This window comes from Capricornis sumatraensis, chromosome 6, assembly GCF_032405125.1.
Source record: "Capricornis sumatraensis isolate serow.1 chromosome 6, serow.2, whole genome shotgun sequence".
In the NCBI taxonomy this organism is placed as follows: domain Eukaryota; kingdom Metazoa; phylum Chordata; class Mammalia; order Artiodactyla; family Bovidae; genus Capricornis; species Capricornis sumatraensis.
Window position 1 is genome coordinate 54486619 of NC_091074.1, and position 27325 is coordinate 54513943.

Below are 27325 nucleotides of genomic sequence, written 5' to 3' on the forward strand. Positions count from 1 at the left end.
TAAAATCAAGAAGATCTGTCTAAGGGACAGCAGTTTACTTTGTCCCTCTTCTCCTCTTTCAGATAGATACTATAGTATACATTTGAGTTGCCTGAGATCTTTTTCCCAGTCTTTAGAGGTATTGTCTGCTTTGAAATACTGCCTAAAATGAAATAAACACTGTTGTTGTTGTTTTTTTAAAGATCTGTAATTAAACAAGAGGTCAGTCCCCTTAAGAATTTAGACTATGGGGAATTTTTTTCTTGTCACATTCTTAACAGGACCCAGGACAGAGTTCTTAAGAACAGACCAAAATTTTTGACTTTCTCTTTGTCTATTGCAGCCAGGCCCAGTCAAGCTTACCCAGTCATCAACTACCCTAAAATAACCTCTCCACCTCAAGTAGCCCTCAAAACAAAAGATGGCAGCACAAGAACAGGAACTGACATTATCATTGCTGTTAATAGCGGGGTGGAAATCCAATGTGTTAGAGCAAACAAATGATCTTGTCAGGTTTCTTTTTTATGTTGGAATGCTGATAGACAGCTGCCAAACAGATCTGCGCTTTGAGGCCATAGTTTGAATATAGTACGTAGCAGACTGTGAATCTTCAGACATCAGACAGAACAACAAGTGGTCTGGCCAGTACTCTAAGTGCAGAAAGAGTTCTAAGACAGTAATAACCTAGCGGCCTGCTGTTGTCCAGAATATCTCTAATGTTTCACTTAACCCACTATGACAGTTCACAAATTTGTTTGGAATGTCCGAAATGAAGCTCTATCTGGTGGAACTTTCTGCAATGAGGAAATGTTACAAATCTGCTATGACCAACTCACTTGATCACTGGTTATATATGGCTATCAGGTACTTGAAATGTGGTTAGTACACTTAAGGAAAGAAAATTTGTAACTTTAATTTTAATTTCAATAGCCATGTGTCCTCATAGCTACTACAATAAACAATGCCAATCTGAAAAACAGTAGCCCATTATTTCACACCTTAATTATAGATATCTTGATTCCTTCTTTTTTCTCAATTATAAATATAACAAAATTGAAGAATGTTTAGAAACTAAAAGGAAATTCTATTCAATACCCATAATTTCTCAAACCTAATAAAAGTGTTATATATTTAGTAAATTTTCAAGGTTTTTTCCTATGTATTTTTAGATGTTAGATATAATTTATCTCATTTTATTTTAATTTTATTATCAGCGGCTTTCATCACTTAACATTATGAGAGGAATATATTCTCTACTACTAAATAATATTTGCAAATCATCAGAGTTAATAATGGCCTGATTTTTAGGTTGCAGCACCATGATTTGTGTATTTCTTCTGTTTTTGAAATCTTGGGTTGTTTGTTTGCTTGCTTCCTTGGTTTTATGGTCATTATAAAATAATGGCGTAGTAAACATGTGAAAGCATGATAACATTTCTCCTCTTTACGATATGTTTACATGCCATATGTTTGAGTCTTATTTAGGTAATAATTTATATGGTGAATCATTTCAGTACCACAGAATCTTTTTGAAAAAGTGCTTTTTCACTATTCATGTCAAAAATAGACTTTAAAGCTGCCAAAGGAAAAGAAAGCCAAGATTTTTCTCTGCAGCACAATTAATTCAGTAAATTACAAGGCAGATTACTATTCCTTCCATAGAACAAGAAAAATTGCTGATAAAAATGGAATTGCACTCAGGGCTGATGACATAGACCTCTGCTTTGTAAATGGAGAATAAGTTCCTATGTATAAATCCTGCAGATAATATATTTTACATAGTCAGATCATCCCTAGAATCTATAAAGATAAGAAAATTAACAAAAGTTAAATGAAAAAAATGAACCACCCCTTTTAGTTCATTCCTTGTAAATATTGATCCATACAGTTTTATATTAGGGCTCCCTTGGTCGCTCAGAGGGTCAAAAGTCTGCCTGCAATGCAGGAGACCTAGCTTCAATCTCTGGGTCAGGAAGGTCTCCTGGAAAGGAATAACAACCAACTCCAGTATTCTGGCCTGGAGAATTTCATGGACAGAGGAGTGTGGGAGGCTACCGTTCATGGCGTTGCAAAGAGTCAGACATGACTGAGCTACTAACACACACACACATAGCTATGTATTATTACATCTCTACAGTATTACATGCCTTTTTCTTATAATTTATTGTAATATGAATCCAGTTCAGTAAACTTTTACACATCTTATAATTAGTTATTCTGAAGATATTGGCCTAAGACATTTTATATTTTGCATAGTGATAAACTGTCATGTGATTTTTTCAGCTTCTTTTTAAATAAATTCTATATTCTGGTGGCTCTGATCATCAAAGACCAAAGGGATCCTACTAATAGCACAAGTAAATTGAAGACATTGCATCCTGAACCTAAAAAAGGTTTAAGAACCTAAAAAAATTTTTTAGGCTTTTTAGGTTTAAGAACCTATAAAAATCAAATGTTCTCATTGCTCATAATTTGGGTTGTTCTTTCGTTGTATCTCTTTGTTTTTGAATTAAGATTTGTATTTGAGGGGCTGAACATGGACTAGAGACTTTGTGCTCATTAAACATTAGGTTATACATGTGAAGCAACTTTGTACACTGCAAAGTGCAGTGAAAATCTAACAAAAATGTTTCGAAAAGTACTCTTTGCTCATCCTATATATGCAAAGGAGACTTTTAAATTGATTTAAGAAATTCAAAACATTTCTCTCTTTTTGGCACAATGAACTTAATAATTTGTTGTAGAGAGATTTATTTTTCCTTCACATGCAAAATGTTTGACTTGATAAAATAACTGCATTTAGGGCTTTTATTAGTGATAACACTCAGGGATGTAGATCTTTACTTTGGAAATGAAACTTGAGTCTTCAGGTGGCAAATCACTGAGACTTCATTCACCAGACGAATGAACCACATTGTAAGAAAGTCACTTCCAAAAAATCAGTACTGTCTGCACTGGAAATGTTTGTAAAAATGCTTGGACTGCCATCAATCCTGTATACACTTTGTGGACTATTTGGGGGAAAATATTTAAAAGCTGACAGATTTTCCTCTGTCACCCAGTTAACCTCTTGCTTTCCTCTCTCAGTTCTTTAAAGAATGCAAACTAATTTCAGCATTAGTGTATACACTATATCATTGTGAGCTTGACTCTGCTGAAAAAATTAAGTGATTCCCGGGTCATATATAAATGGTTAACCATTACTCATGCCACTGTATCTGTAGTTCACAGACAGTGAAGACATGCCTGTAGTTTGCTTCTATACTCCTGTTGTGCTATGTACATCCCAGGATGTAAGAGTTTCCAATTTTCAGTTAACTGAACTCATAGTTTTATTTTTCTTCATTGCAGGTGGTTTTCATGAGTCTATGCAAAAGTTTATGGGACTGTGGTCTAGTAGCCTTGGATGACATTACAATAGAATTGGGAAGCTGCTGGTCTCCAGGTAAGATGACTATCATTTCAGCTTTCTTTGTTTCCCTGGCCAGTTCATGGCATGTCCTGTTTCTCTAATAATATACCACATGTGTTTAATCTCTGCTAGTCTGTCCTTTGCTTTTCTTGCCAGAAGTGCCTCTCTCATTTAGAAGTGATGACTGAAATGCAATGTATGACTTTGCACATGACTTGACCCCTATATTCTCATCTATAAGAGAGGTGGTAATACCTACTTGAGTAGTGAGGATAACACATATAAACACCCTAGCTTTGGACCTGGCACAAAGCAGTGCTTTAAAAACAGATACCTTCTTTGATAATTACTCTTGTTATGATTACTGTTTTTCCCTTACTTGAATGCAGATTTTCAAGCTATATTGATGAAATTGTTATACTATACTAGGCTAAGCACATCATGTCTAAATCATAATAAAATAAATATTTTCTAAGTGGATTAAATGACAATGAAACAATGGACCAAGCATTGATGATAGTGACAAATATTATGGCTATGTGTTGGACATTATGTCTAATGAGAAAATTATACGTACCTCAACCCAGATCATTGGTATCTATCTATTAATTACCACTGCATCCTAAGTCACAAGGTATCCATTTCTTTAACAAGCAGGCATGTTGTGGTATCTATTTGGCACTGGAGATAATCTCCATGTTTATTTAATTAAAAGACAATTTGTTTGTAGTCCCTTGATTTGTGTGGCACTGCAAGGACAACGTAAAACAAGATAAAAATCTCTACACTCAAGGCATAGAAAAGAGAATGAACCTTCATTAGCTTATAGTGTATGTAAAATAAAATGAAGTAAAATAATTATCATGCTAGAGAAGGAAAAGATGGGTTGTTTATTGGAGAATCTAGATGTAGGAAGGTACAACCAAGTTCAGCCAAAGAAGTTCCCAGGAAGTTGGGAGGTGGCACCACTCTAATATAATCATTATTAGAGTTATTGAAGATAGCACCCAAAGACAGAAACATTTGTTTTTGAAAATGGAAAATAAGCCTCCAGGTAGAAAAACACCAAGTTCTAATATTTACTTAGCTAATATTTATTGAGTTTTACATCTAAATGTTTTACATACATCATCTCATTTAATCCTCACAACCCCCTGAGGTGGATGCCATTAATATTCCCACATTACAAATAAGAATGCCGAGGCAGAGAAAAATTCAGTAACCTGCTGCACACGTATTAATCTGTCTCCAATATCACATTTAATTCTTTCACATTCTCTCCCTTTTCCAAAGCGACTATAGATAGCTTTGTTCTGAGGATTTCCTTCACTCATTCTGGATTTCTGAAGAAACCTCCTGCTTGCAATTTTATTATTTTTATGTTTCCATAAAGGCAGTATACCTCCAACTGTCAGAGAGTTTTATAATCTCATTCATACAAGTAAATTCACAAGTCAGAGAAAGTTTCTTTCTCAAAGTGTTCCAATACTTTTGGATCTAGTATTCTGATTGTTCTCTGCCTCCATGGCAGAACCAGGGTGAAGTCCAGACTCTAGCCAGAGGCAAGAGCTTGGCTTAGAGGGAGTGCTGGTAGTTGGGTTGCCTCTCTATGTGGCGCATGTGGCCAGATGATAACCACACATTAGTGTGGGTTTCCAGTGAGCCTTGGAATATGTATTCATTGAAAGAGCCTCAGCAGTCACAACACCTGCTGTTTCCTTGCAGAGAAGCTCCTACCTCCACCAGGAGAGTGTACTTTCGAACAAGATGAATGTGTATTTACTCAGGAGAGAAGAAATCGGAGCAGTTGGCAGAGGAGGAGGGGAGAAACTCCCACCTCCTACACTGGACCAAAGGGAGATCACACTACTGGGGTAGGTGAGTTATGCCACATGGTGCTGTTTCCTAAGGAAACCCGAAATAGCTTTCTAGGGGTTGTTTACTGCATTGTGATATGTGAAAACTAAGGTGTCTAGAGTGAACTGCATGTGGGATATTACACACATGGGATAGGTAATTCAGTATGTGCATTTAAACTCATTCTTTCTGTTTATTATATTGCTCATTATCTAGATGCAAAAAGGATTTAAATGAGCTTACAAAGATGTGCAAACAAAGATAATTAGAAGTAAGGTTTCAAAATAAAAGGGAGATGGGCAAAAATGAAAATAATAAAATAGTGGTCTAAAATGAAGCCCAGGACTGAGGCCTAGTATAGAAATATCTGGCAGACAGGGAAGATGTATCAGTGTGAGTCCTCACTTTCCAGAAGCTGAAAAAGATGGAAAAGTCATCTGTAAAACATGATTTACTGTGTTCTTAGGATAGAAACAGATGAAGCAGTCCACCAAGGGATGGAGGCAATAAACGGGTACATTTTTCTGTAGGAAATGTGTAAACTACACTAAACCAGACTAAAAGTTGTTCTGCTTCTTCTTATCACCATGTGTCAGTGATTGCAAACAATGTCCAAGATAAAATACTCCTTGAAGAATAGACCTTTTCCACTGAGGCTCTCAATTTCTCTAGGAATTATCTCAGTTGGATAAAAGTACATCATTTGGTCCAGCAACTCAGAACTATCCCTGATATTAATATGAAAGAGATACTTCCTGAAGGGTCCTTACAGAGAGTGGCATAGTGTTGTTTCTTATGGTCTACCTCAAAAATAAGCCTAGGGAATAACACCACACAGCAGCAATACAACAAAAAAACATTGGCTGTATTGGCTAAACTTGGGAGGGTGCAATCAGCAACAGCTTTGTATTTTCTTTCCAACACTCTCTTCAAACATACCCTAGAGAATTCCCCCTTTCCCAGCCCTGGCAGATCCCACGGTTTCCCAGTCCTGTTGAAGTAGTGGAGCAGTCACACATTCAGATGTGTTAAGATGTCCAATTCAAATGACAACTTCAGTTTCTCATTCCATCAAATCATCCTTCCCCCTCAGCATGGGCCTCATTCATAGTTTGGAGACGATAAAAGAGAAGACTGTCTGTGCTTGAACTTTCTTTGTTTTACTTCCTCTTCTGCCCAGCATCGTCAGGATCCTTTAGCCAGAGTGAGTGGAGGATGGATTAAAAGAAAATAACTTCTAAAATGTTTAGTGTTTCTTCAAATTCTTTCTTGGACACCTTCTGTTATGACAGATATCTAAGTACTGGCTCTTTTGCATCTCACCTTTTTGGGCACTGTACTCTCTGGCTGATGATCTATGGCTACCCTCTTTTCCCCTAGTACTTGTACTACAGAGATAGAACTCACGTAGATTTTCTACTTGCATCCCTCCTGGCAGTTTTGACTTGGGTCTTTTCAAGAACACTTGGTTCCAGCCACTATCCATTTGAGTATCCATTTGGCCTTGGATCCTAAACGCACTCTTGTCTAAGAAGATGATGTGAAGCTTGGTCCCACCACTGACCTCTTTTCTTTCCGTTACTTCAGAGATGCTGGGACAGTGTTGCATCAGCTAGGGTAGCTGTTGAAGAGATTCAGCCTTTGTTCATAGGTAGATCAGATTTCTACTTCCAGCACTGAGTAGAAGATTCTAAGAGAGTGTGAGGCTATATCTGGAAAGACAATGAAGTTAAAAAGATAATTAAAAGATGTGTATATGTTAAGACTATTTTGGTTGGAGATAGTTTATTGCTCATTGTAACAGGAAAAAAATGCCATTTTAGGGCTGACTTGAGGCACAGCTTGATGTAGAGGATAAAACCATGTCACTGGGACCTCCTCCTCTCCACCTCTCTGCTCTGGTTTTTCTGAGTTGGCTCCGATCACAGTCTGTCCTCTCATGGTAGCAAGAGGCTGCTGCAGTGGCAGCTTCATGGCCTTTCAACACTGAATCTAGTGAAAAGAGATAAATCAGCAAACGAAAAATGAGCCTCATTAACTGATTGGCAGTGTAATGAGGGCTGCTACTGCTAAGTCGCTTCAGTCGTGTCCAACTCTGTGCGACCCCATAGATGGCAGCCCACCAGGCTCCCCCGTCCCTGGGATTCTCCAGGCAAGAACACATGGAGTGAGTTGCCATTTCCTTCTCCAATGCATGAAAGTGAAAAGTGAGAATGAAGTCTCTCAGTCATGTCCGACCCTCAGTGACCCCATGGACTGCAGCCTACCAGGCTCCTCCATCCATGGGATTTTCCAGGCAAGAGTACTGGAGTGGGGTGCCATTGCCTTCTCCGGTAATGAGGGTAGGTGGTGGTTTAGTCACTAAGTCATGTCCGACCCTTGTGATCCCATGGACTGTAACCTGCCAGTCTCCTCTGTCCATGGGATTCTCCAGGTGAGAATACTGGAGTGGGTTGCCATTTCCTTCTCCAGAGAATCTTCCCAACCCAGGAATCAAACCCGGGTCTCCTGCATTGCAGGCAGATTCTTTACTGACTGAGCTATGAGGGAAGCCTCATGAGGGCAGAATACTATCAAATTCCTGCATGAATCCCCACAGGACTTATTGTTGTATCTTATACACTACAGAGGCTCAAAAAAGTCCTTGGAAGGAATAAATGAACCAATAAGCCCCCCCTGATGCATATAAGAATAGCCACTTAATTAGCAAGACCCATAGAAAATGTAGTAATGGGGAGAAGCTAAATTACGAGAGGAATAGAGAGATATCAAGAAGAAATCAGCTTTAGTTTGAGTCCATTATAATCACGATGTTGTCTATATGTACATTTTTCTGGGGAGGGAGTTGATAGCTTCTCTTCCATTTTTCAGGGACACCAAAAAATCTGGTAACAACAGATCTGAGAAGAGGGTTGTGCTGTGGTAGAGTAGCACAGGGGAATTTTCTGGGTAACAGTCTGTGCAATGTCTTGGACACGGAAGAGAGGACAAAACAAAAATAGGGAGCCGTGGAGGGAGAGAGTCTCTGAAAAGGGCAAGGGAGGGTTACCAAGCCAGGATATAACAGACCCATGAACTTTGGAGTCAAGGTTCCCCACTCACTAGGTCTGAGACCTTGAAAAAGTTACTTCAAATCTCTAGGTCTCAGTGATGTCATCTAGAAAATGAGAATAACTATAGCTACTTCTCTGTTTATGTACTTCAAAGGATGGTTGAGTTTAAGCTTAATCAACTTGTGGATGACATTCTCCCTCCTGCCTAAAGACAAAATCTATGAACATCTGACAAAAGTACACCCTGTAGATATTCCATTACTCATGATTTTGCTCCTTTATTTACATGTAGGGGCACATGTTAGTTTACTTGGTGTGGCTTTGTTTAAAGAAAATGGCACGATTGTGTTTTCTTTGTCTCTCTGAAAACTTGGAAGAATATTTCAGCTGACTGGGGTGAAACTTCATAACAAAAATTGTAATGTAAAAACTTCTTAGTGTGTTCAATATTTATTCCCAGAAAATACTTGACCACAGAGTATCAGAGTCTCTGGTGAACAACACAGAGCATTCTGATTTTATTTTTCAGTAAATTTTTCTAGGGTCTCCCTTTTTTTCCATCATTTATTTCACCTGTTTCAATGCAAACTTTCTAAAGGGTCTCAGGACATCTTTCAATTTTCTAACCACATAAAACCTTTTCCAGATTATATCTTTTTATTCCTAAGTATAACAATGCAGAGGCTGCAAATTTTGCTGTGCTGTGCCCAAGGTTACCTACAGATAATATGGCATTGGAGTTTTCTGTCTTTGTCTTGTTCGTTAAATTACTTTAACCGTTATTCTTCTAGGGAAATAATAACATCTATTGATCATTGATGGAGTGTTTACCATGTGCAGGCACTGTGCTGGGACCTTTATATCCTTAGTCAGTTTGAGCTGCTATAACAAAAATACCATAGACTCAGAGGCTTAAATAGCAGACATTTATTTCTTACAGTTCTGAGGGCTGAGAAGCTCAAGATCAAGGTGCTGGCAGATTTGAGGTCTGCTGAGGGCTCACTTCCTAGTTCACAGTCAGCAGTCTTTTTGCTGTGTCCTTACACAGCAGACGAGGCAAGTGAGCTGTCAGAGGACTCTTATAAGGCTACGCATCCCACCTATGAGAGCTTGGCCCTCAGGACCTAACCCCTCCTGAAGATCATACCTCTAATTACCATCATAGTAGGGGTTAGGATTTCAACATATACATTAGCAAAGAGGGGAAATGAATATTCAAACAATAACACACCCTTACCATGACTTGCAAGTGAAAGTATCCATTTTTCATATGAAAGAACTGAAGGTTGGAGAAATGCCTTTAAAAGGCCACACAGCAATGATTGGTGGAGTAGGGACTGTGTCTCAGGAATGTTGGGCTCTAACGTCCATATTCTGTCCACACGGTCTCACCAGAGTTTTCCAACCCACATGATAGGAGGAGACCACACGTGACTTCAAACAGTTGTGACGGCTCACGTGGGAAAAACACAAGTCTTCACACAGCCATGCAATCTCATACCTGTCACCCTTCATACCAGAGAAAAGGGTCTGCTCTTGGAGAGGATATATTCAAACTGATGGTATTTTTAGACATCCACTGAAATGTAACCCATCAGAAAGTATCTAAATTTTTTCTGATCTGTGAACCAATATCGGCAGTTTAACTCCAGGACCACAGTCCCCGCAGCCATTGTGTAGCCTGAACCCTCAAAGGGTAGCTTCGCCTTTGAGGGTTAGGATACACAATGGCCTCTAATGGCCTAATGTGGGCTGATATATTGGCTTTCAGATTACAGTATAACAAGGATCACCCATTCATAAAGTATAAGCAATTAAATACCCCTTTAAAACGAATGTTTGTTAAAGCCACCAGTGTCATATGCTACATGTTTATAAGATGAAACATCTTAGAACTGGGAGCAATTGTAATGTTATCTAGAGCAGAGTTTCTACGACCTTGATTTTCTCCATATTTTCTAAGTACCTACTATGCATCATGCATCACATAACAGCAGATGCCCTGCTAATCTCTTAGGGCTACAGTGATGATTAACCAAGGTTGTATTTCTGAAAGAACTAATACTATACAAGCTCCACTGAAATGAAAATGATATTACTATTTTTGTAGTTAGTGACTCATTCACAAAATCTGATGTTCATCTGGTGTTCACTTCTGGGATACTTTCTTGGACTCAGTGTTTTGTGTCATTTGTGCTTTTATACATAGAAAATCATGGCATGTGATTACAAATAAAATGACTTAGTAGTAACCAGAAGATTTGGTAGACCTTAAGCCAGTGTTTTCCAAAGTACCACTGGGTGATTTAAGGGTTAAGTGGATGAATATTTTTAATTTGATAGTACTATTCATGTAAAAGCAAAATATATAATCAATACAGCAACACCATTATTTCACAAATCTATAGCTTGTTTTCTGTGTTCATGCTAATATGAAGTTTCCTATTTGAATAATGGATTTAAGGAGCAAAAAATGAAATCTATTTAAAGAAATATATCAAATGAGTAATAGTACAGGTACTATGTGGATAAGTAATATATATATAGTGGTATCTGTGTGGCTAAAGTTGGGGAAACATTTCCAATGTTTGTCAGTCATCAGAACATGTCATTCTACTAGAACAACAACAAAGACAATATTGTAGCCCAACCGTTTGGCTCCCTGTTTGATAAAATAATAAAAGTACTTGTGACAGATAAGTCTTGACTTGCATTGAGCTGAAATGGACTCTGCAGAACCTGTTTATCCATTTCTTGTCACCATCTATTTGAATAGCTCTATCCTGGCAGAATCAGAAAGTTCCTTGACACTGATGCTATTTCTTTTACAAGACAGTAAAGACAAATCTTAACAAAGTCCTAAGGGTTTTATTGGTTATTACAATTTTAATATATGATTGCTGCTACTGCTGCTGCTAAGTCGCTTCAGTCGTGTCCGACTCTGTGCGACCCCATAGACGGCAGCCCACCAGGCTCCCCCGTCCCTGGGATTCCCCAGGCAAGAATACTGGAGTGGGTTGCCATTTCCTCCTCCAATGCATGAAAGTGAAAAGTGAAAGTTAAGTCACTCAGTCATGTCCGACTCCTAGCGACCCCAGGGACTGCAGCCTACCAGGCTCCTCTGTCCATGGGATTTTCCAGGCAAGAGTACTGGAGTGGGGTGCCATTGCCTTCTCCAAATTATTTTTATATAATAATATTATATTATTAATGTGATGCCATGCTGTCAGAATTCTTCTGAAATAATTGTTTTAGTTGTCCTGGAGTTTACATGGGTTTTGTGACCAAGAGATAGTAGAATAAATAAATCAACAGATAACTCTCCAGTTTAGTGAGAAAATGCCTTCCACTGTAACATTTCCTAGCTCACTGAGTCCACCAGTGAATAGATGAAAAGTCATCCAGTTTTCCCTACCTCTTTCCCACAGCTATGTCCTAGAAAAGTAGCTATTCATCATTTTAAAAAATAATAATTTCCAAATAAAGAGACACCATCAATTTCTTCTGTGGTACTGTTCAGTGTTTCAATACATCTTATGTACTTCTGGCAATTAAATTCTCTCCAACACACTACTAAGTAAAGGTAGGAGTCTTATATGAACCTTCTTGTGTAGTAGAAATATGAGTGATACATTAAAATACCAAATAATGACATTTACTTATAAATTGTGCTGTTGACACAAAAGAAAATCAAAACTATATATTTAATGTGTTGGTCATATATTAATTGCTGAAATTTAATAGCAGTCTCATTCAAGTCCTTGTCTTTTAAGAATTTTGGTAGCTAATATCCAGACATGTAACAGTGCTACTCAACTAGTCTGAAACTATAAGAGCAATTAGCTCTAGAATATTAAAATCTCCAGTCTTCTCACTTTTTTCATAATTTATCTTATCACACTAATTTCTGGTATTGTTGGACCCTACTTACCCAAGAGAAGACTTCTATGACAAGCTTTTTTTTAAAAATAGTGGTAAAATATACATAACATAAAATTTACCATTTTAGTCATTTTTATGTACATAATTCAGTGGTATTAAGTACATATACCTTTTTTGTAACCATCGCCACCCCAGAACTGTTAAAAGTTTTCCCAAGTTGAAACTCTGTCCCCAGTAAGTTAATAACCATTCATTTATGACATGCTTTAAAAATCATTTAAAAGATATAATAAAGAACAATAATTTTAGAGAGAGACATATTTAGCAGTTGTTCTTCCCAAAATATTGATATCTTTTCCCCCTGACTGTTAAGAATCATCTTCCAGCTTAATGAAGCAGCTAGCTGTTCATTCCACATGGCCTCCCGCTCCTTCCCAGCCCTGGTGCGAGAGGGTCGCGAGACTAGAGGAACAGCTGCTTCACTGCTCCCAGTTACAAATATGCTGTGTCTCAGCACATCTCAGTTGCTGAACAAAGAACAGATGGGACCCTGATCTGCCAGTAGACCCACTGGAACCCCTATCTTGAATGTTAAACAGTGATCCACAGAAAGAAAGTAATTTGTCTTCTCCAGTTAATAATCCCTTCCACAGACTGGAATCCTTCATGTGCAAGGACACGTGAGCCAGTCTGAGCTTTCATCGCTGGGGCTCCTGGCTCCCATCCAGAGAGCTTTTGTTTGCTGAGACAGACAGCATTTGGAGTTGGAATGTGGCAAAGCTTGTCGACACACAGGGCTTTTCTCTGCTTTCCAAACACATGTGAGGCCGACTGTCTCTCCACGAAGCTCTGATCTTTTCTGGGGAAAGGAAATGTTACGTGCAAGTCAGGAAGAAAAACATGTTTGGAATCAAGAAGAATAATTGGTCTGGGCATCAGACAGATTCTGATCAGTTGACAAATATGTGACAATTATTTTTAGGTATAGATGTTGGTCTAGATTAGTCTAACTCAGTATTGCCTTAAGGAATATGCATACTACTACTACTACTGCTAAGTCGCTTCAGTCGTGTCCGACTCTGTGCGACACCATAGACGGCAGCCCACCAGGCTCCGCCGTCCCTGGGATTCTCCAGACAAGAACACTGGAGTGGGTTGCCATTTCCTTCTCCAATGCATGAACGTGAAAAGTGAAAGTGAAGTTGTTCAGTCGTGTCCGATTCCCAGCAACGCCATGGACTGCAGCCTACCAGGCTCCTCCATCCATGGGATTTTCCAGGCAAGAGTACTGGAGTGGGATGCCATTGCCTTCTCCGAAGGGATATATATGTATGGGCTTAAAACAGAAACTCTATCCTTAAGGAGTTTTAGAAAGGTCAAAACTCAAGAAAGGTCTAAACTCAAGAAAAGTAGATTAGTGCCTGTGCCCCAGAAAGGTGTAATTATACTAATGTATAATTACATTAGAGACGGGGCTGTTCCCTGTCTCTTCCAAAAGCAGCAGTTACACATGTCAAACAGTTCAGGAGCTTTCCTTTCATATTTCATGGTACTAAACACAATGATCTCAGGAACTAGAAAGCTTAGGTAATGGCTTTAGCCTGATACCCAAGACCCAGAGACTCATGAAAGGAAAGCATTACCAGAGTAATGCTTCACCCAGTTGAGGCTGACTGATTAGTGCACTGTACTCACACAAGGAACAATTCAGTTGGATAATCCTGGAGGTTTACCCCTCTAGCAGGACTTCAGATGATTTTGGCTAGGATTTGGGCTTCCCTGGTAGCTTAGTAAAGAATCCACCTGTGATGCGGGAGACCTGGGTTCGATTCCTGGGTTGAGAAGATCGCCTAGAGAAGGAAATAGCAACCCACTCCAGTATTCTTGCCTGGAGAATCCCCATGGACAGAGGAGTCTGGTGGGCTACAGTCATGGGGTCACAAAGAGTCAGACATGACTGAGCGACTAAGCACAGCACACAGCATATGTCATCACTGGGATTACATACTACCATCACTAGATGGAAGATACTTCTTGCGTCATCTCTCACTTATAATGGACCCGTTGCTTTCTTTCCATTCTGAAAAGACTTCCTGTTGTAGGGCCACAATAGTCTTTTCTTTCCAGTTTCCCAGTGACAGCATCTTTCAGAGGAGCCCCCCTGTCCCCTATCCTCCCCCTCCCATTAAGTGTTTTGTCTTTAGCTAAGGTCCTTTTCTTGGGATTCAAGTGGACCTTTTGAGAGTCCCAAAGGCAGGTACCAAAGTTATTTTTCTTTGACTTTCTTATAGTACATAACACCGTTGTGCATAGTAGGTGATAAACCATGTTCATGTTTTGACTTTATTTTCCATGGGATTAAATTAAATACACCCTTTTGTTAGGGTTTTGTGTACCTATATTTGTTTACATCCAGCCTAGCTTAAGTTAGAAAGTATTAAAGAAAAGAACAATAAGATTTTCTTTCATTGCTGAAAGTGTGAAAACCCCGGTGCTTCTTGTGTAGCAATTTTCTTGCCAGTGAAAGAATGAAGGTAATGAAGTTAAAGAATATGTGTTTGGCTAAAAAAAAAAAAAAAAAGTCAGATGGTACGTAACTAGGTTGAGAACATTTTCTTTAAAATGTGACTTTCTCAAAACTTGGACTTGTTGCTACTTTGCTTTGGAGCGTCCTCGTCAAGTACATGTCTCGTTGCCAAGATCTTCACACAACTGGAGTAACCTTCGTAGAGCCATGTGCTCCGGAAATGGTCGCACTGGTCTGTGGTTTTTGTTCATTAAACAAATATTTGTTGAGCATCTGCTATGTTCCAGACACTGCTCTAGGACCTGGGGGCATAGTAGTAAAGTAAACAAGGAAATAGCTCTGCCTTTGAGTGTTCTACAGGAAGGAGACAGACAAACTTAAAAACAGGAATGTTATACAGTATGTTAAGGGGCAGTTCGGAGAAGGCAATGGCAACCCACTCCAGTATTCTTGCCTGGAGAATCCCAGGGATAGGGGAGCCTGGTGGGCTGCCATCTATGGGGTTGCACAGAGTCGGACACAGCTGAAGTGGCTTAGCAGCAACAGCAGCAAGAGGCAATTAAATGAGATGGAAAATAATAAATTAGGGTACAGAGAAAAAGGAGTACCAGAGGAGGGGCGATTGTTATTTGAAACAGTGTAGTCAGAATAGGCCTAATAGAAAAGGTAATACCTGGGCAAAGACTTAGAGGTGAGAGAGTGAGACATGAGATTATACGAAAGAAAAGCCACTGTAGGCAGAGATGAGCACATTCAAAGGCCCTGGGGTGGTAGCAAACTTACTACATTCCAGGAAAGGTAAAGAACTCAAGTGTGTCCTCGAGACTCAGAGTGAGTGAGGAGAAAGGCGGGAGGAATCAGAGAGGTAAGAGAATGAGCGGGAGTTATGTAGAGCCTTATATGTTGTCAGGCTTTCAGCTCTTACTCGGAGTGAAATGCTAACTAGTGGAGGGTTTTGAACAGGGGAATGGTAAAATTTAGCTATTGCTTTAGAAAGTTTACTATGGATGCTATGTTTAGATTAGATTGCAGAGAACTAGGGTAAAAGCAGGCAGACTTGTTGGGAGGTGTTGGATTAATCCAAGTCAGAGATAATACTGGCTCAGATTGGGAGGTAGCAGTGGAGGCGGTAAGGAGAGAAGTGATTGGATTCTGGACATATTCTGAAGGTAGGACCAACAGAAATCCCTGACCATCTGGATGTGAAGAGTGAAAGGATATAAAGAATGGCCAGGTTTGGGGCCTGGACAACTAAAAAGGGTAGGGTAAGCTTTAGAGTGAGGCTGTTAGGAGTGTAGTTTTGACCATGCTCAGTTTGAGATATCTACTTGACAATAAGAAGAGATTACTTTCAATAACAAGCCTGGATTTTAGGAAAGAGGTTGGAAATTAAAATTTGAGATATAACAACACATATAGTATTTCAAGCCATGAAATGAGATCACCAAAGAAGTGAGCGAGAACGGAGAGATTCAAACACTGGGTCTTGGAGCACTCCAAGATCAAGAGGTCAGAGAAGAAAAGGTGGGCTAGCAAAGGAGTGACCAGTGAAGTGGGAGAAAAACCAGCAGAGGTCAGCATCCTGCAAACCAAAGTGAGAAAGTCCTTCTAGGAGGCAGGAGTCACCTACTGCGTCCAGTGCTACTAATGACAAGAACGACAAGAGCTGAAAACTGACCCTTGGTTTTAGTAATGAGGGTGTCATTGGTGAGCACAGCAGACATGTGACAGTATCCCAGCAGTTTAGAGTACATCATGCGGGTGACTGGTTGACAAAACCCATGACTGACTGCCCAGTTTGGCAGGGGGGTAACTTTACTGAGGGAAACACTGAGGAAGGGCTTGCACAGTGTGCAAGATCTGGTAAGACCAAATGGGGCAGGACTTTTTCTCCCACTGTTATAATAGCCCGTTGGATTCTCAGATCTGTGGAAATGAGGGAAAGGAAAAGGAGGAATGCCTTGAAGGAGCAAGGATGGAGCCTCTGATCAATTCTGGTTGCGGTGTCTCAAGCATTGCCTTTTGCGAAATGAAAAGACTTCATTGACTAACCTTGAAACTTTAAAGATGCTCTAGAAGCCATTTCATTTGTATGCAATATTTGGGAACTTTTTTTCCCCCTCAGTGCAGCCATTGATTTCCATGTGAAATAACAGAGAGATAACACTATGTAAAAATTTTTACATCATGTATGTAAAAAAATCAATATTGGCAAAGAAGATGATGCAGTTGGATATAAAAATTTGTGCATATTTTTTCAGGTTGAAGAGATATAAGCTTTTCATCAAATGAGGAAAGGTTAAGAACTATTTATACAGAGTCCACGGCTTTTTAAAAAAATGAGCCACAGGTACCTAGAATTACATTATGGGTGTATTATTCTGGAAATTACTATTATTATATTGCTTATTTTAGTGGCTCCATGGTAATTTTTTAACACCAACCACCTCTTTTTTATGTTGGGGGGCTGACTTGTAGTTGTGTCCCATTTCTGTAGTATGAATACTTCCATTGTAGACCCTTTCAAACTACCAAAATGAAGCCATTTGGACCTACCAACAGAACTCACATAATTGACTGTTGGAGCCAGTGGAAACAGGTTCCAACACACCACTGCATTATTTACGTGCAGATTAATCCTGCCTCTGCCTAAAACAAGCAAATTAAAAAAAACAAAAATCTAAAAACTAAAATTAGGAAAGGAAAATGGAAATGTAAGGTGTTATATAACATATAGTATATAGTGTATGATGTATAAAGTATAAGATATAAATATGTTAAATGTCACAAATAATTATATTAAATATTGGTAGACTGTGTGGATCACAATAAACTGTGGAAAATTCTTAAAGAGATGGGACTACCAGACCACCTTACCTGCCTCCTGAGAAATCTGTATGCAGGTCAGGAAGCAACAGTTAGAACTGGACATGGAACAACATACTGGTTCCAAATCGGGAAAGGGGTATGTCAAGGGTATATATTGTCACCCTGCTTATTTAACTTATATGCAGAGTACATCATGCAAAATACCAGGCTAGATGAAGCACAATCTGGAATCAAGATTGCCGGGAGAAATATCAATAACCTCAGATACTCAGGTGACACCACACTTATGGCAGAAAGTGAAGAAGAACTAAAGAACCTCTTGATGAAAGTGAAAGAGGAGAGTGAAAAAGTTGGCTTAAAGCTCAACATTCAGAAAACTAAGATCATGGCATCTGGTCCCATCACTTCATGGCAAGTAGATGGGGAAGCAGTGGAAACAGTGACAGACTTTATTTTGGGGGCTCCAAAATCACTGCAGATGGTGACTGCAGCCATGAAATTAAAAGATGCTTGCTCCTTGGAAGAAAAGCTATGACAAACCTAGACAACATCTTGAAAAGTAGACATTACTTTGCCAACAAAGGTCCGTTTAGTCAAAGCTCTGGTTTTTCCAGTAGTCATGTATGGAAATGAGAGTTGGACTGTAAAGAAAGCTGAGTGCCGAAGAATTGATGGTTTTGAACTGTAGTGTTGGAGGAGACTCTTGAGAGTCCCTTGGACTGCAAGGAGATCCAACCAGTCAATCCTGAATATTCATTGGAAGGACTGATGCTGAAGCTGAACCTCCAATTCTTTGGCCACTTGATACGAAGAACTGACTCGTTGGAAAAGACTCTGATGCTGAGAAAGATTGAAGGCAGGAGGAGAAGGGAATGACAGAGGATGAGATGGTTGAATGGCATCACCTACTTGATAGACATGAGTTTGAGCAAGCTCTGGGAGTTGGTGAAGGACAGGGAAGCCTGGTGTGCTACAGTCCATGGGTCGCAAAGAGCAACTGAATTGAACTGAAATATTGTACAATTATATTTTCAAGAAGTATCACAGAAAAATATCAGGAAAGCAGGGCGGAAAACATATTTGAATACATGTTACATGTGGACATATGTCACACACATTATTTAATTCTCATAACTCTGTAGCACAGGTTTAGTAACCATTATTTTTAAACTCAGGGAGATAGTGAAGAACGGGGAAGCCTGGAGTGCTGCAGTTCATGGGGTTGCAAAGAGTCAGACGCAACCTAGCAACTGAACAACAACAAATTTTTAAACTGAACATAGATTCAGACGGGATAATCCATTAGATCACAGTCACACAGACAATAACTATTAGAACCAAGACTTGAACCTCATCTACCTGACCATTCCCCTAAACCAATGATGGAAGCTAAAAATATTGTCCATGGATTAGTAGGATAAATTCTCATGTTAATTACCACCTCAGTGGCACAATACTAGTATATTAATTACTTCCTGTATATTAAACTGAATTATAAATTATTACATGAAGACACTTATTTTGATGGTTAAAATATTGTAGCATATTTATCTTTCTTGAATTATACACATTCTCCAAAATTATGAACTCCTTTATCAGTACTGTAGTCAAGTCGTTCATTGACTCTAATTTGTTTCCAGGAACAGTACTCAGAACAGAAATGAGGGGCAGAATAAATTCGGAGTATGGGGTTAACTGGAGAAGGCAATGGCATCCCACTCCAGTACTCTTGCCTGGAAAATCCCATGGACGGAGGAGCCTGGTAGGCTGCAGTCCATGGGGTCGCTAAGAGTCAGACACGACTGAGCAACTTCACTTTCACTTTTCACTTTCATGCATTGGAGGAGGAAATGGCAACCCACTCTAGTATTCTTGCCTGGAGAATCCCAGGGACAGGGAAGCCTGGTGGCCTGCCGTCTATGGGGTCGCACAGAATCAGACACGACTGAAGCAACTTAGCAGCAGCAGCAGCATGGGGTTAACAGATACAAACTGCTATACATAGAATAGATAAGCAACAGGGATTTACTGTATAACACAGAGAACAGTATTTAATATATTGTAACAATCTATAATGGAAAATAATCTGCATATACATATGTTAGAAGAGAATATGGTGTGTCCTTTTTAACAATGCCTGATGTTCCATTGCTCTCAAGGCTACTACATGTACATCGAGGCTTCCCACTTGGTATATGGACAAAAAGCAAGACTCTTGTCCAGGCCTCTACGAGGAGTCACTGGGAAACACTGCTTGACCTTTTTCTACCACATGTATGGAGCAGGGACTGGCCTCCTGAATGTTTATTTGAAAAAGGAAGGCGACAGTGAAGAGTCTCTCTTGTGGAGAAGAAGAGGTGAACAGAGCATCTCCTGGCTACGGGCGCTGATTGAATATAGCTGTGAGAGGCAGCACCAGGTAAGCCAAGAGAGACAAGAATCAAATGATGGGAAATGTGCCTATACTCTTCTGATGCTCTTTCTTTTTCTTGCTACCATCAAGAATGTTTTGTTCTTTTTCAGGGTCAAAGATAGAGGCAGTACTTGTTTAAGAGCAAACATAATTACTGCATTGATTGAACGTAAGCAATGAAAGGGAAATTAGAAAGAGAGAGCTTTGGGTATTTATACATAGAGTAATTTTTGTAACTCAATAGTGAAACTGTAGCTATTTTCATCTTGGTACATTTTGAGTGTCAGTTATAGTCTGCGTCCTGAAAACCTCTAAAACAGAGCTTCTCTTTTTCCTAAACCTGGTATTACCTAATTAGTTGCTGCAGCTGCTTCTTTCATTCATCATTAGCCATATGCAAGGGCTGCTGTTGTAAGCTTCTATTTAACAGAGTACATGATCCAGAGTAAAATTTTAAGCCTCTGTCTGCACTGATGCAAAAGAAACAATCTTGATCCTATGTCCTGGGCCTCCCTTGAGTCTGCTCACAGGCAGTAGGAGACCTCCTTCCTGCAGGATCCCAATTATAACGGAATCTGAACAGCAATAAGAAGGAGCCTTTTCAATTCCGGTGGGTGAGATCAAGCAGCCAATTAGCCTAGGAATCAGCAGAAGCCTCCTAAAAGCCTGTGACTACCTGCCTCTTGTTTTTCTTTAGTCACTAAGTCATGTTTGACTCTTTTGTGACCCCCATGGCCTGTAGCCTGCCAGGTTCCTCTGTCTATGGGATTTTCCAGACAAGAATCAGGAGTGGGTTGTCATTCATTCTCCAGGGGATTTTCCCAACTCAGAAATGGAACCCGTGTCTCCTGCATTGGCAGACAGGTTCTTTACCGCTGAACTAGCAAGGAAGCCTTTACCTGCCTACCATGAGTCAAAGCTCCAGAAAGTTCTGGGCAGATAACATTAGACCCTTGACTATTCCTGAAATTGCTGTATAGAATTCCAGGAGTGACCTTTAGCTAAAAGCCCTACTTCCTCCTCATCCTTGCTTTTGGACCAGAGTACCCCTTAATGTTAACCACTGCCTACTTGGCTTAAGCAAGTCTTCCCAGGAAGAAGTATCCAAAATAAAGACAGTATTTTATGCTACCCCTTAACCAAAATTGATTTTCTACAGATCTAAATAGGAACGGCCAGGTTGCAGTGCTGTCTAGGTTGCTATTGCTAAGAAAAAATAACAGAGGGAAGATGCACATTATTCAAGGATGGCCCATTATCTTGGTGTGGATAAAACTACCTAAACATTTAGTAAAGGAAAACATATGGCCCCAGAAATAATTTTGATAGTGATTTAGTGCCTGCTTACAGAAAGAAATGGATCACTCATAAACTTCCTTATATCACTGATCATCATTCAGAGGTGATGGGTTAATTTTTTTAGGTTATCAGGGCACTCACACTATTCAAAGGTCCTCAAGGTGTGGTCCTGACACCAGCAGCAACACCTGAAATGTATATTCATCTAAAATGAAACTCACCTGCAATGCACACTCCCAGGCCCTGCCTCAGAACTACTGAACCAGAAACTATGGGGCTTAGGGCCCTGCAATCTGTCTTAACAAGAATTGTGGTGATTCTGGAGCATTCTAAAGATGGAGAATTTATGTCACAGATGGAACAAATCTGAGTTTCTCAGGCAGAGCCTGAGCCTTGATGTTTTCTAAAACGCCCAAATGGTGCTGATGCACAAGAGCTCTAGGACTTGAGATCTGTGGAACAGGTGACTTCACAGCATCTGAGCCCTAGGTATAGGTCCTTGCATATACTAGACTTGCCAGGTGACTTGTTGTCTGAAAATTTTTTTGAGCACAAAGTAGTGAGGCACCTTGGGTGGCATCTTGGGATATTTAAGCTCAAAGGGTAAAGAATGACCTGAGAGATTTTTGGCTCCCAATTTGGGAAAAAAGATTCCAGATCATTCCTTTAGGCTTAGAATGGAACAGATATGAATCTGCCATGAGGAATGTTCTTGATTTTGTGATTCCCTCAGGAATCTCAAATGACTATCTGGAGACCAGGATGAACTAGTTTCTCGAAAACATCCTAGTGTCTAATAAAACACAGAGACACCCATGTGCTAATGGCCATCTTCCGTGTGCCAAGCACTCACAGCGCTAAAAGCTGTGCATAAGTTCTTCCAGTTGACCTTGTAGCTCTTCTTTAAAGATGGGGAAAACTAAATGTCCAGCTGGTAAGTGGCAGAGTGAGAACTCAGTCCCAGATCTAACTGGTTCCAATGTTTGCATCCCTAAGTCCCTGTTTTACACTCTCTCCTGCCATAGAAGTCCCAACATATACTCATTGCCCTGGATGTCACAAGCACTAGGTGATCTTGGAGAAACGTCAGTCTCTCTGAGACTGTTTGTGTTAGTTGCTCATTCATGTCCAACTCTTTGCAACCTCTTGGATTGCAGCCTGCCAGGCTCCTCTGTCCATGAAATTCTCCAGGCAAGAATACTGGAGTGGTAGGCATTCCCTTCTCCAGGGTATCTTCCCATCCCAGGGATTGAACCCTGGTCTCTTGCCTTACAGGCAGATTCTTTACCATCTGAGCCACCAGGGAAGCCTGTTAATACATTTTCAAAATGGGGTAATAATGCCTGCCATGCTGACATCACTAAAGTGACAGTCAAATGAGGTTATGTTTGTGAAAGGGTTTTATAAATTTTAAAGTACCAAACTATAAAAAAGATTAATTGTTTCTAAAAATATATTCTTTCCCAAATCTTTCTGGTCTTTATAACCATGGCAGACCTGGTATTCTCAATAGCTATATCAGTTATCAGTCTGAGCTACTATAGGAGCTCAGGCCAAAATATCTCTTTTCAGTAAGTATTTATTGACCATTTACTCTTTTTAAGTGCTGAGGATACTGCAATGAACATAGCATACAGTTCTTACACTTTTAAAGTTTGCGTTCTAGTGGTGGGGGAGAGGTAGAAAATGTGAAACAAAAATATATAATGTAACATCAAGTGATAGTAAGTGCTATGAAAAAGAGTAAGTCAAGCTGATCAGGTAATGAGGTCAAAGAAGTATCAGGAAATACTCATGAAAGGCCTTGGAGGACATGGTACAGTTTGAAATTTATTTCAAGAGCAATAAGAAACCATTAGAGGCTTTTAAGGTAATATGTTCTGATTTATACTTTTAAATGATCATTCTAGCTACTACCTGGAGCTACTTACTACATAGACTATGGTGATGGGGCTGGTGGGTGAGGAGACTTTGGGAGTTACTGCAATGGGCTTCGGAGAAGGCAATGGCAACCCACTCCAGTGTTCTTGCCTGGAGAATCCCAGGAATGGGGGAGCCTGGTGGGCTGCAGTCTATGGGGTCGCACAGAGTCGGACATTTAGCAGCAGCAGCAGCAGCAGTGGGCCTGGCAACAGAAATGGTGGGCGGGGCTGTGCAGCAGAGGTGAGATGTCGTCAGAAAGCCCACAGGACTTCCTTCCTTGTGGAAAGTGGGGTTTGAGAGAAAGAGAGGAGCCAGGATGACTCCAAAGTTTTGGCCTGAGCAACTGCTAGAATGGAGTTGCTGTTTATCGAGATGAGGAAGACCGTAGGTGGAGCAGACCTGGAAGAAGGAAGGCAGCTGATGCAAGAGGCAAATTAACAGTTACTTTTGTTTTTAACACACATAGTTTTTGATATCTTACTAGACATCCAGTGGCACCCCACTCCAGTACTCTTGCCTGGAAAATCCCATGGACGGAGGAGCCTGGTAGGCTGCAGTCCATGGGGTCGCTAAGAGTCGGACACAACTGAGTGACTTCACTTTCACTTTTCACTTTCATGCATTGGAGAAGGAAATGGCAACCCACTCCATTGTTCTTGCCTGGAGAATCCCAGGGATGGGGAGCCTGGTGGGCTGCCGTCAATGGGGTCGCACAGAGTCGGACACGATTGAAGTGACTTAGCAACAGCAGCAGCAGCAGTAGCAGACATCCAAAGTGGGTATGTCGAATGAACAGTGGGCTGTGAGCCAGGCGATCATGAAAATGCAGAGAACTAGAGAAGTCAATCTGTACATCACCAGAGTGGGCAGGTATTGATTTTTAGAATACTGTGGTACTGCTCCCATTTGTGATTTATCTTGTAGGGCAGCAGTCCCCAACCTTTTTGATACCAGGGACCAGTTTTATGGAAGAAATTTTTTTTCACAGATAGGGGGTCAGGGGATAATTTTGGATGATTCAAGCACATTTATTGTGCACTTTATTTCTAATCTAATGCCACCACTGATCTGCCAGCATTGAAACATGTATATTATCATATGTGAAACAGATCGCCAGTCCAGGTTTGATGCATGAGACAGGGTGCTCAGGGCTGGTTCACTGGGATGACCCTGAGGGATGGGATGGGGAGGAAGGTGGGAGGGGGGTTCAGGATGGGGAACACATGTACACCCATGGCTGATTCATATCAATGTATGGCAAAAACAACTATAATATTGTAAAGTAATGAGCCTCCAATTAAAAAAAAAAAAAGACAGGAGGTACTAGTCTGCTGCTTGGAGGCTGTAGACCCCCAATATAGGAGAAGTATGTGGGTGGCCTCTGGATGATATTCCAGTCATCAGATTTTCTTTGTAGAAAAAAATGTATGAAGTAGCAAAATTTTAATCATGTCCTTTCCTAAGGGATTTATTAAAGTGCTAAGCAGAACCTGATTCACTGTTGATCAAAAACACAGAATGATTTTATTTCCTTTGAATTCCTTGCTTATCTTTCCTCCTCTGCTCTCAGGTGTTTTCCTCCTGATTTCTTATCTTTTGATGTCATTGAAAGAGACTGTTGCACAAATTCTCAGCTCACTGAAATAGTTCTGTCATTCATATTGTTCATTATACTGCCTGACATTTAGTAGGAATTATTATGTGCTGGTACTGAACTAATACCAGGTCTTCAAATTTTCTTGCTTATGGTGCCCTTAATCTCAATAATTTTTTCCTGGTGCCCCTGGACCAAAAGATAGCTAATGTTCCCTTTATCAAGTAGTTGAGTCAAAACTGTAAGTATTTATGTCCTAATGACTTGAGCTTCCCAGGTGGCGCTAGTGGTAAAGAACCCCGCCTGCCAATGCAAGAGATAGAGATGCAGGTTTGATCCCTGGGTTGGGGAGTCCCTGGAGAAGGCATGGCAACACACTCCGGTATTCTTGCCTGGAGAATCCAATGGACAGAGGAGCCCAGCAGGCTACAGCCTATAGGGTTGCACAGAGTCAGACACAGCTGAAGCGACTTAGCATTTATGCATAATGACTTAGTAACCATTTGAAAATAAAATACACTTAAACTGAAAGAAAAAGTTGCATTTTTATCTAATTCTAAAATAACCACAGTTATTTAATAGGATTTTTACAAATACAAATAGGGGAATAATACAAAGGGGAAATCATAATGCTATAAAATGGTTATCACTCAAATATTTAGGAAATTCAAAGGAGAGGGTTGTATGAAATCAAGGTTTTGGCCCAACAACAGACTATTCAGAATATAATTCCATCAGGTGATTTTTCTGTTGTACTTCCATTGCAGAGTTGGAGGTCAAAAAACAGATTTCACTGCTGTCCAGAAAACCAAAACAGTTATTAACTACATTCATATATCCTCCTATCTAGATGTATTAGGACACTTTTTCCTCTTCTTACCATTTATTTGAATTCTTGTTTAGGGTTATATCTTTAGAATTTCTATTAATGTTATCTTGCCACGTTTCTGTTGTTAAAGCTTCTCTGAGTCATTAAATTCAAGATAGTTTCATATGCTTATTAATTATCCACTTTATATTGTTTATTTAATTTAAATCATGAACTATAGTCCAATGGGAGTAATTTGCTCATCAAATTAGTAGAGCAAATGTGTCTTCTAGACAATTTTCATTATCCACAAGCCTCCCTGGAGTATTCCATGGTTTATTAGCTATTATTAAAGTGTTTTTAGAGCTGATAATATATTTTCCCTAGAACCTGAATATTTGATCAGTTATTTTCTTCTAGGATCTAAAGTCATGAAACTGGTTTCCTCTTTTTCTTGGGCTGCGTCTTGGATGTTATGGTATTTAACGTGATCAGTGAACCATTGTCTTTTTGGTAAATTCAACTATTATACAGTGCTGTTCATACTTGGGTCTCATCTGTTGTTTTAATTCTCCCACCTAGAACTAGTACAAAGGTAGATTTAGGGAGAGACTATGGAAGCTGAAGCTTCTGGGCCCTTCACTTTCACAGGGCCTGTGAGTGACAGGAGTAGTATTCTAGGTAGCAAGGGAAAACAGGTCACCACCTAGAGGCATTTCTTGGTGGACATTCCTGAGAAATTGCCTAAAGAGGTCTCAGAAGAAAGGAACTTAAATTTCCAAGCCTCCAGTAATTTGTTGTGAATTTCTTTACATTCCAAATAAGAATTCCCTTTTGTACCTAAATTTGAATTGGTGATTTTGTATTCTTTTCCTGAAAGTGGGCCCCTGAGAATAATCGAAGCTTCCAAACCCACACAACCTAGATCTGCCTCTGACAAGCATTGTTTTAGTAGGATGACTCTATTTCTAAATTCATATTTCATTATTTTTCAGATAATTTTTGAAGCCATTCGGGGAGTGTCAGTAAGAAGTGATATTGCCATTGATGATATTAAATTTCAAGCAGGATCCTGTGCAGGTAACAATAGTTTTCCAAATTATTTAAGTTTGACTGAAAAGAGAATTTGCAGTAGTTTCAAATCATAAGAATGCAAATTCAGTATTTTCTACATTAAAAATAGAGAAAACTATTATTGTCTATTTGTCTTTCCTGACAGAAATGGAAGATAAAAGTCAGCAATCATCAGGATATTCTGAGGACTTAAATGAAATTGAGTATGAAGCAATGATCTGAATCGGATTAACTAAACAAAAGCCATACCTCTCTTCAATCAAAATGAAAACAAAATAATACTGGACAGTCTTAACCATTTCATAAGTTATAAAATGACTTCAGAGCACTCTTTTTCATTACTTTTGCAAAAAATACTGACTCAGGGCTTTTTTTTTTTTCCTTTTTGCGTATGACAACTGTTACTACAAGTACAGGCTGCTGGTTTTACCTAGATCATACATCTTAACTTTGGTACCAGTTAAAAATACACATGTACTATATTGTAGTCATTTTAAAGTATACAAATAAAGGGCACAATCAAATGAGATGTGCTCACTTAAATCTGCATTCAGTGAATGTACTGGGAAGAGAATAGGTCTTGTGGGTTTCCTTTTGAAGTTCAAGTATCATAAATATTTTTAAAGTAATAATGTGTGATGTCAGTAATATCTGCAGAATGAATGCAGTCTTTCA

General features: G+C 39.6%; 1 protein-coding gene across 1 annotated transcript in view; it reads left to right on the plus strand.

Moving 5' to 3' along the window:
- The window catches only part of MAMDC2 (MAM domain containing 2), a 164750-nt gene extending 137848 nt beyond the window's left edge, over positions 1-26902 (plus strand). Inside the window, exons 10-14 of the mRNA XM_068974487.1 lie at positions 3331-3424; positions 5117-5269; positions 19699-19958; positions 26572-26656; positions 26796-26902. Of these exons, the coding sequence (XP_068830588.1) occupies positions 3331-3424; positions 5117-5269; positions 19699-19958; positions 26572-26656; positions 26796-26872 (669 nt within the window). The 3' untranslated portion in view covers positions 26873-26902. The remainder of the gene's footprint in view (positions 1-3330; positions 3425-5116; positions 5270-19698; positions 19959-26571; positions 26657-26795) is intronic.
- The last annotated feature ends 423 nt before the right edge of the window (positions 26903-27325 follow it).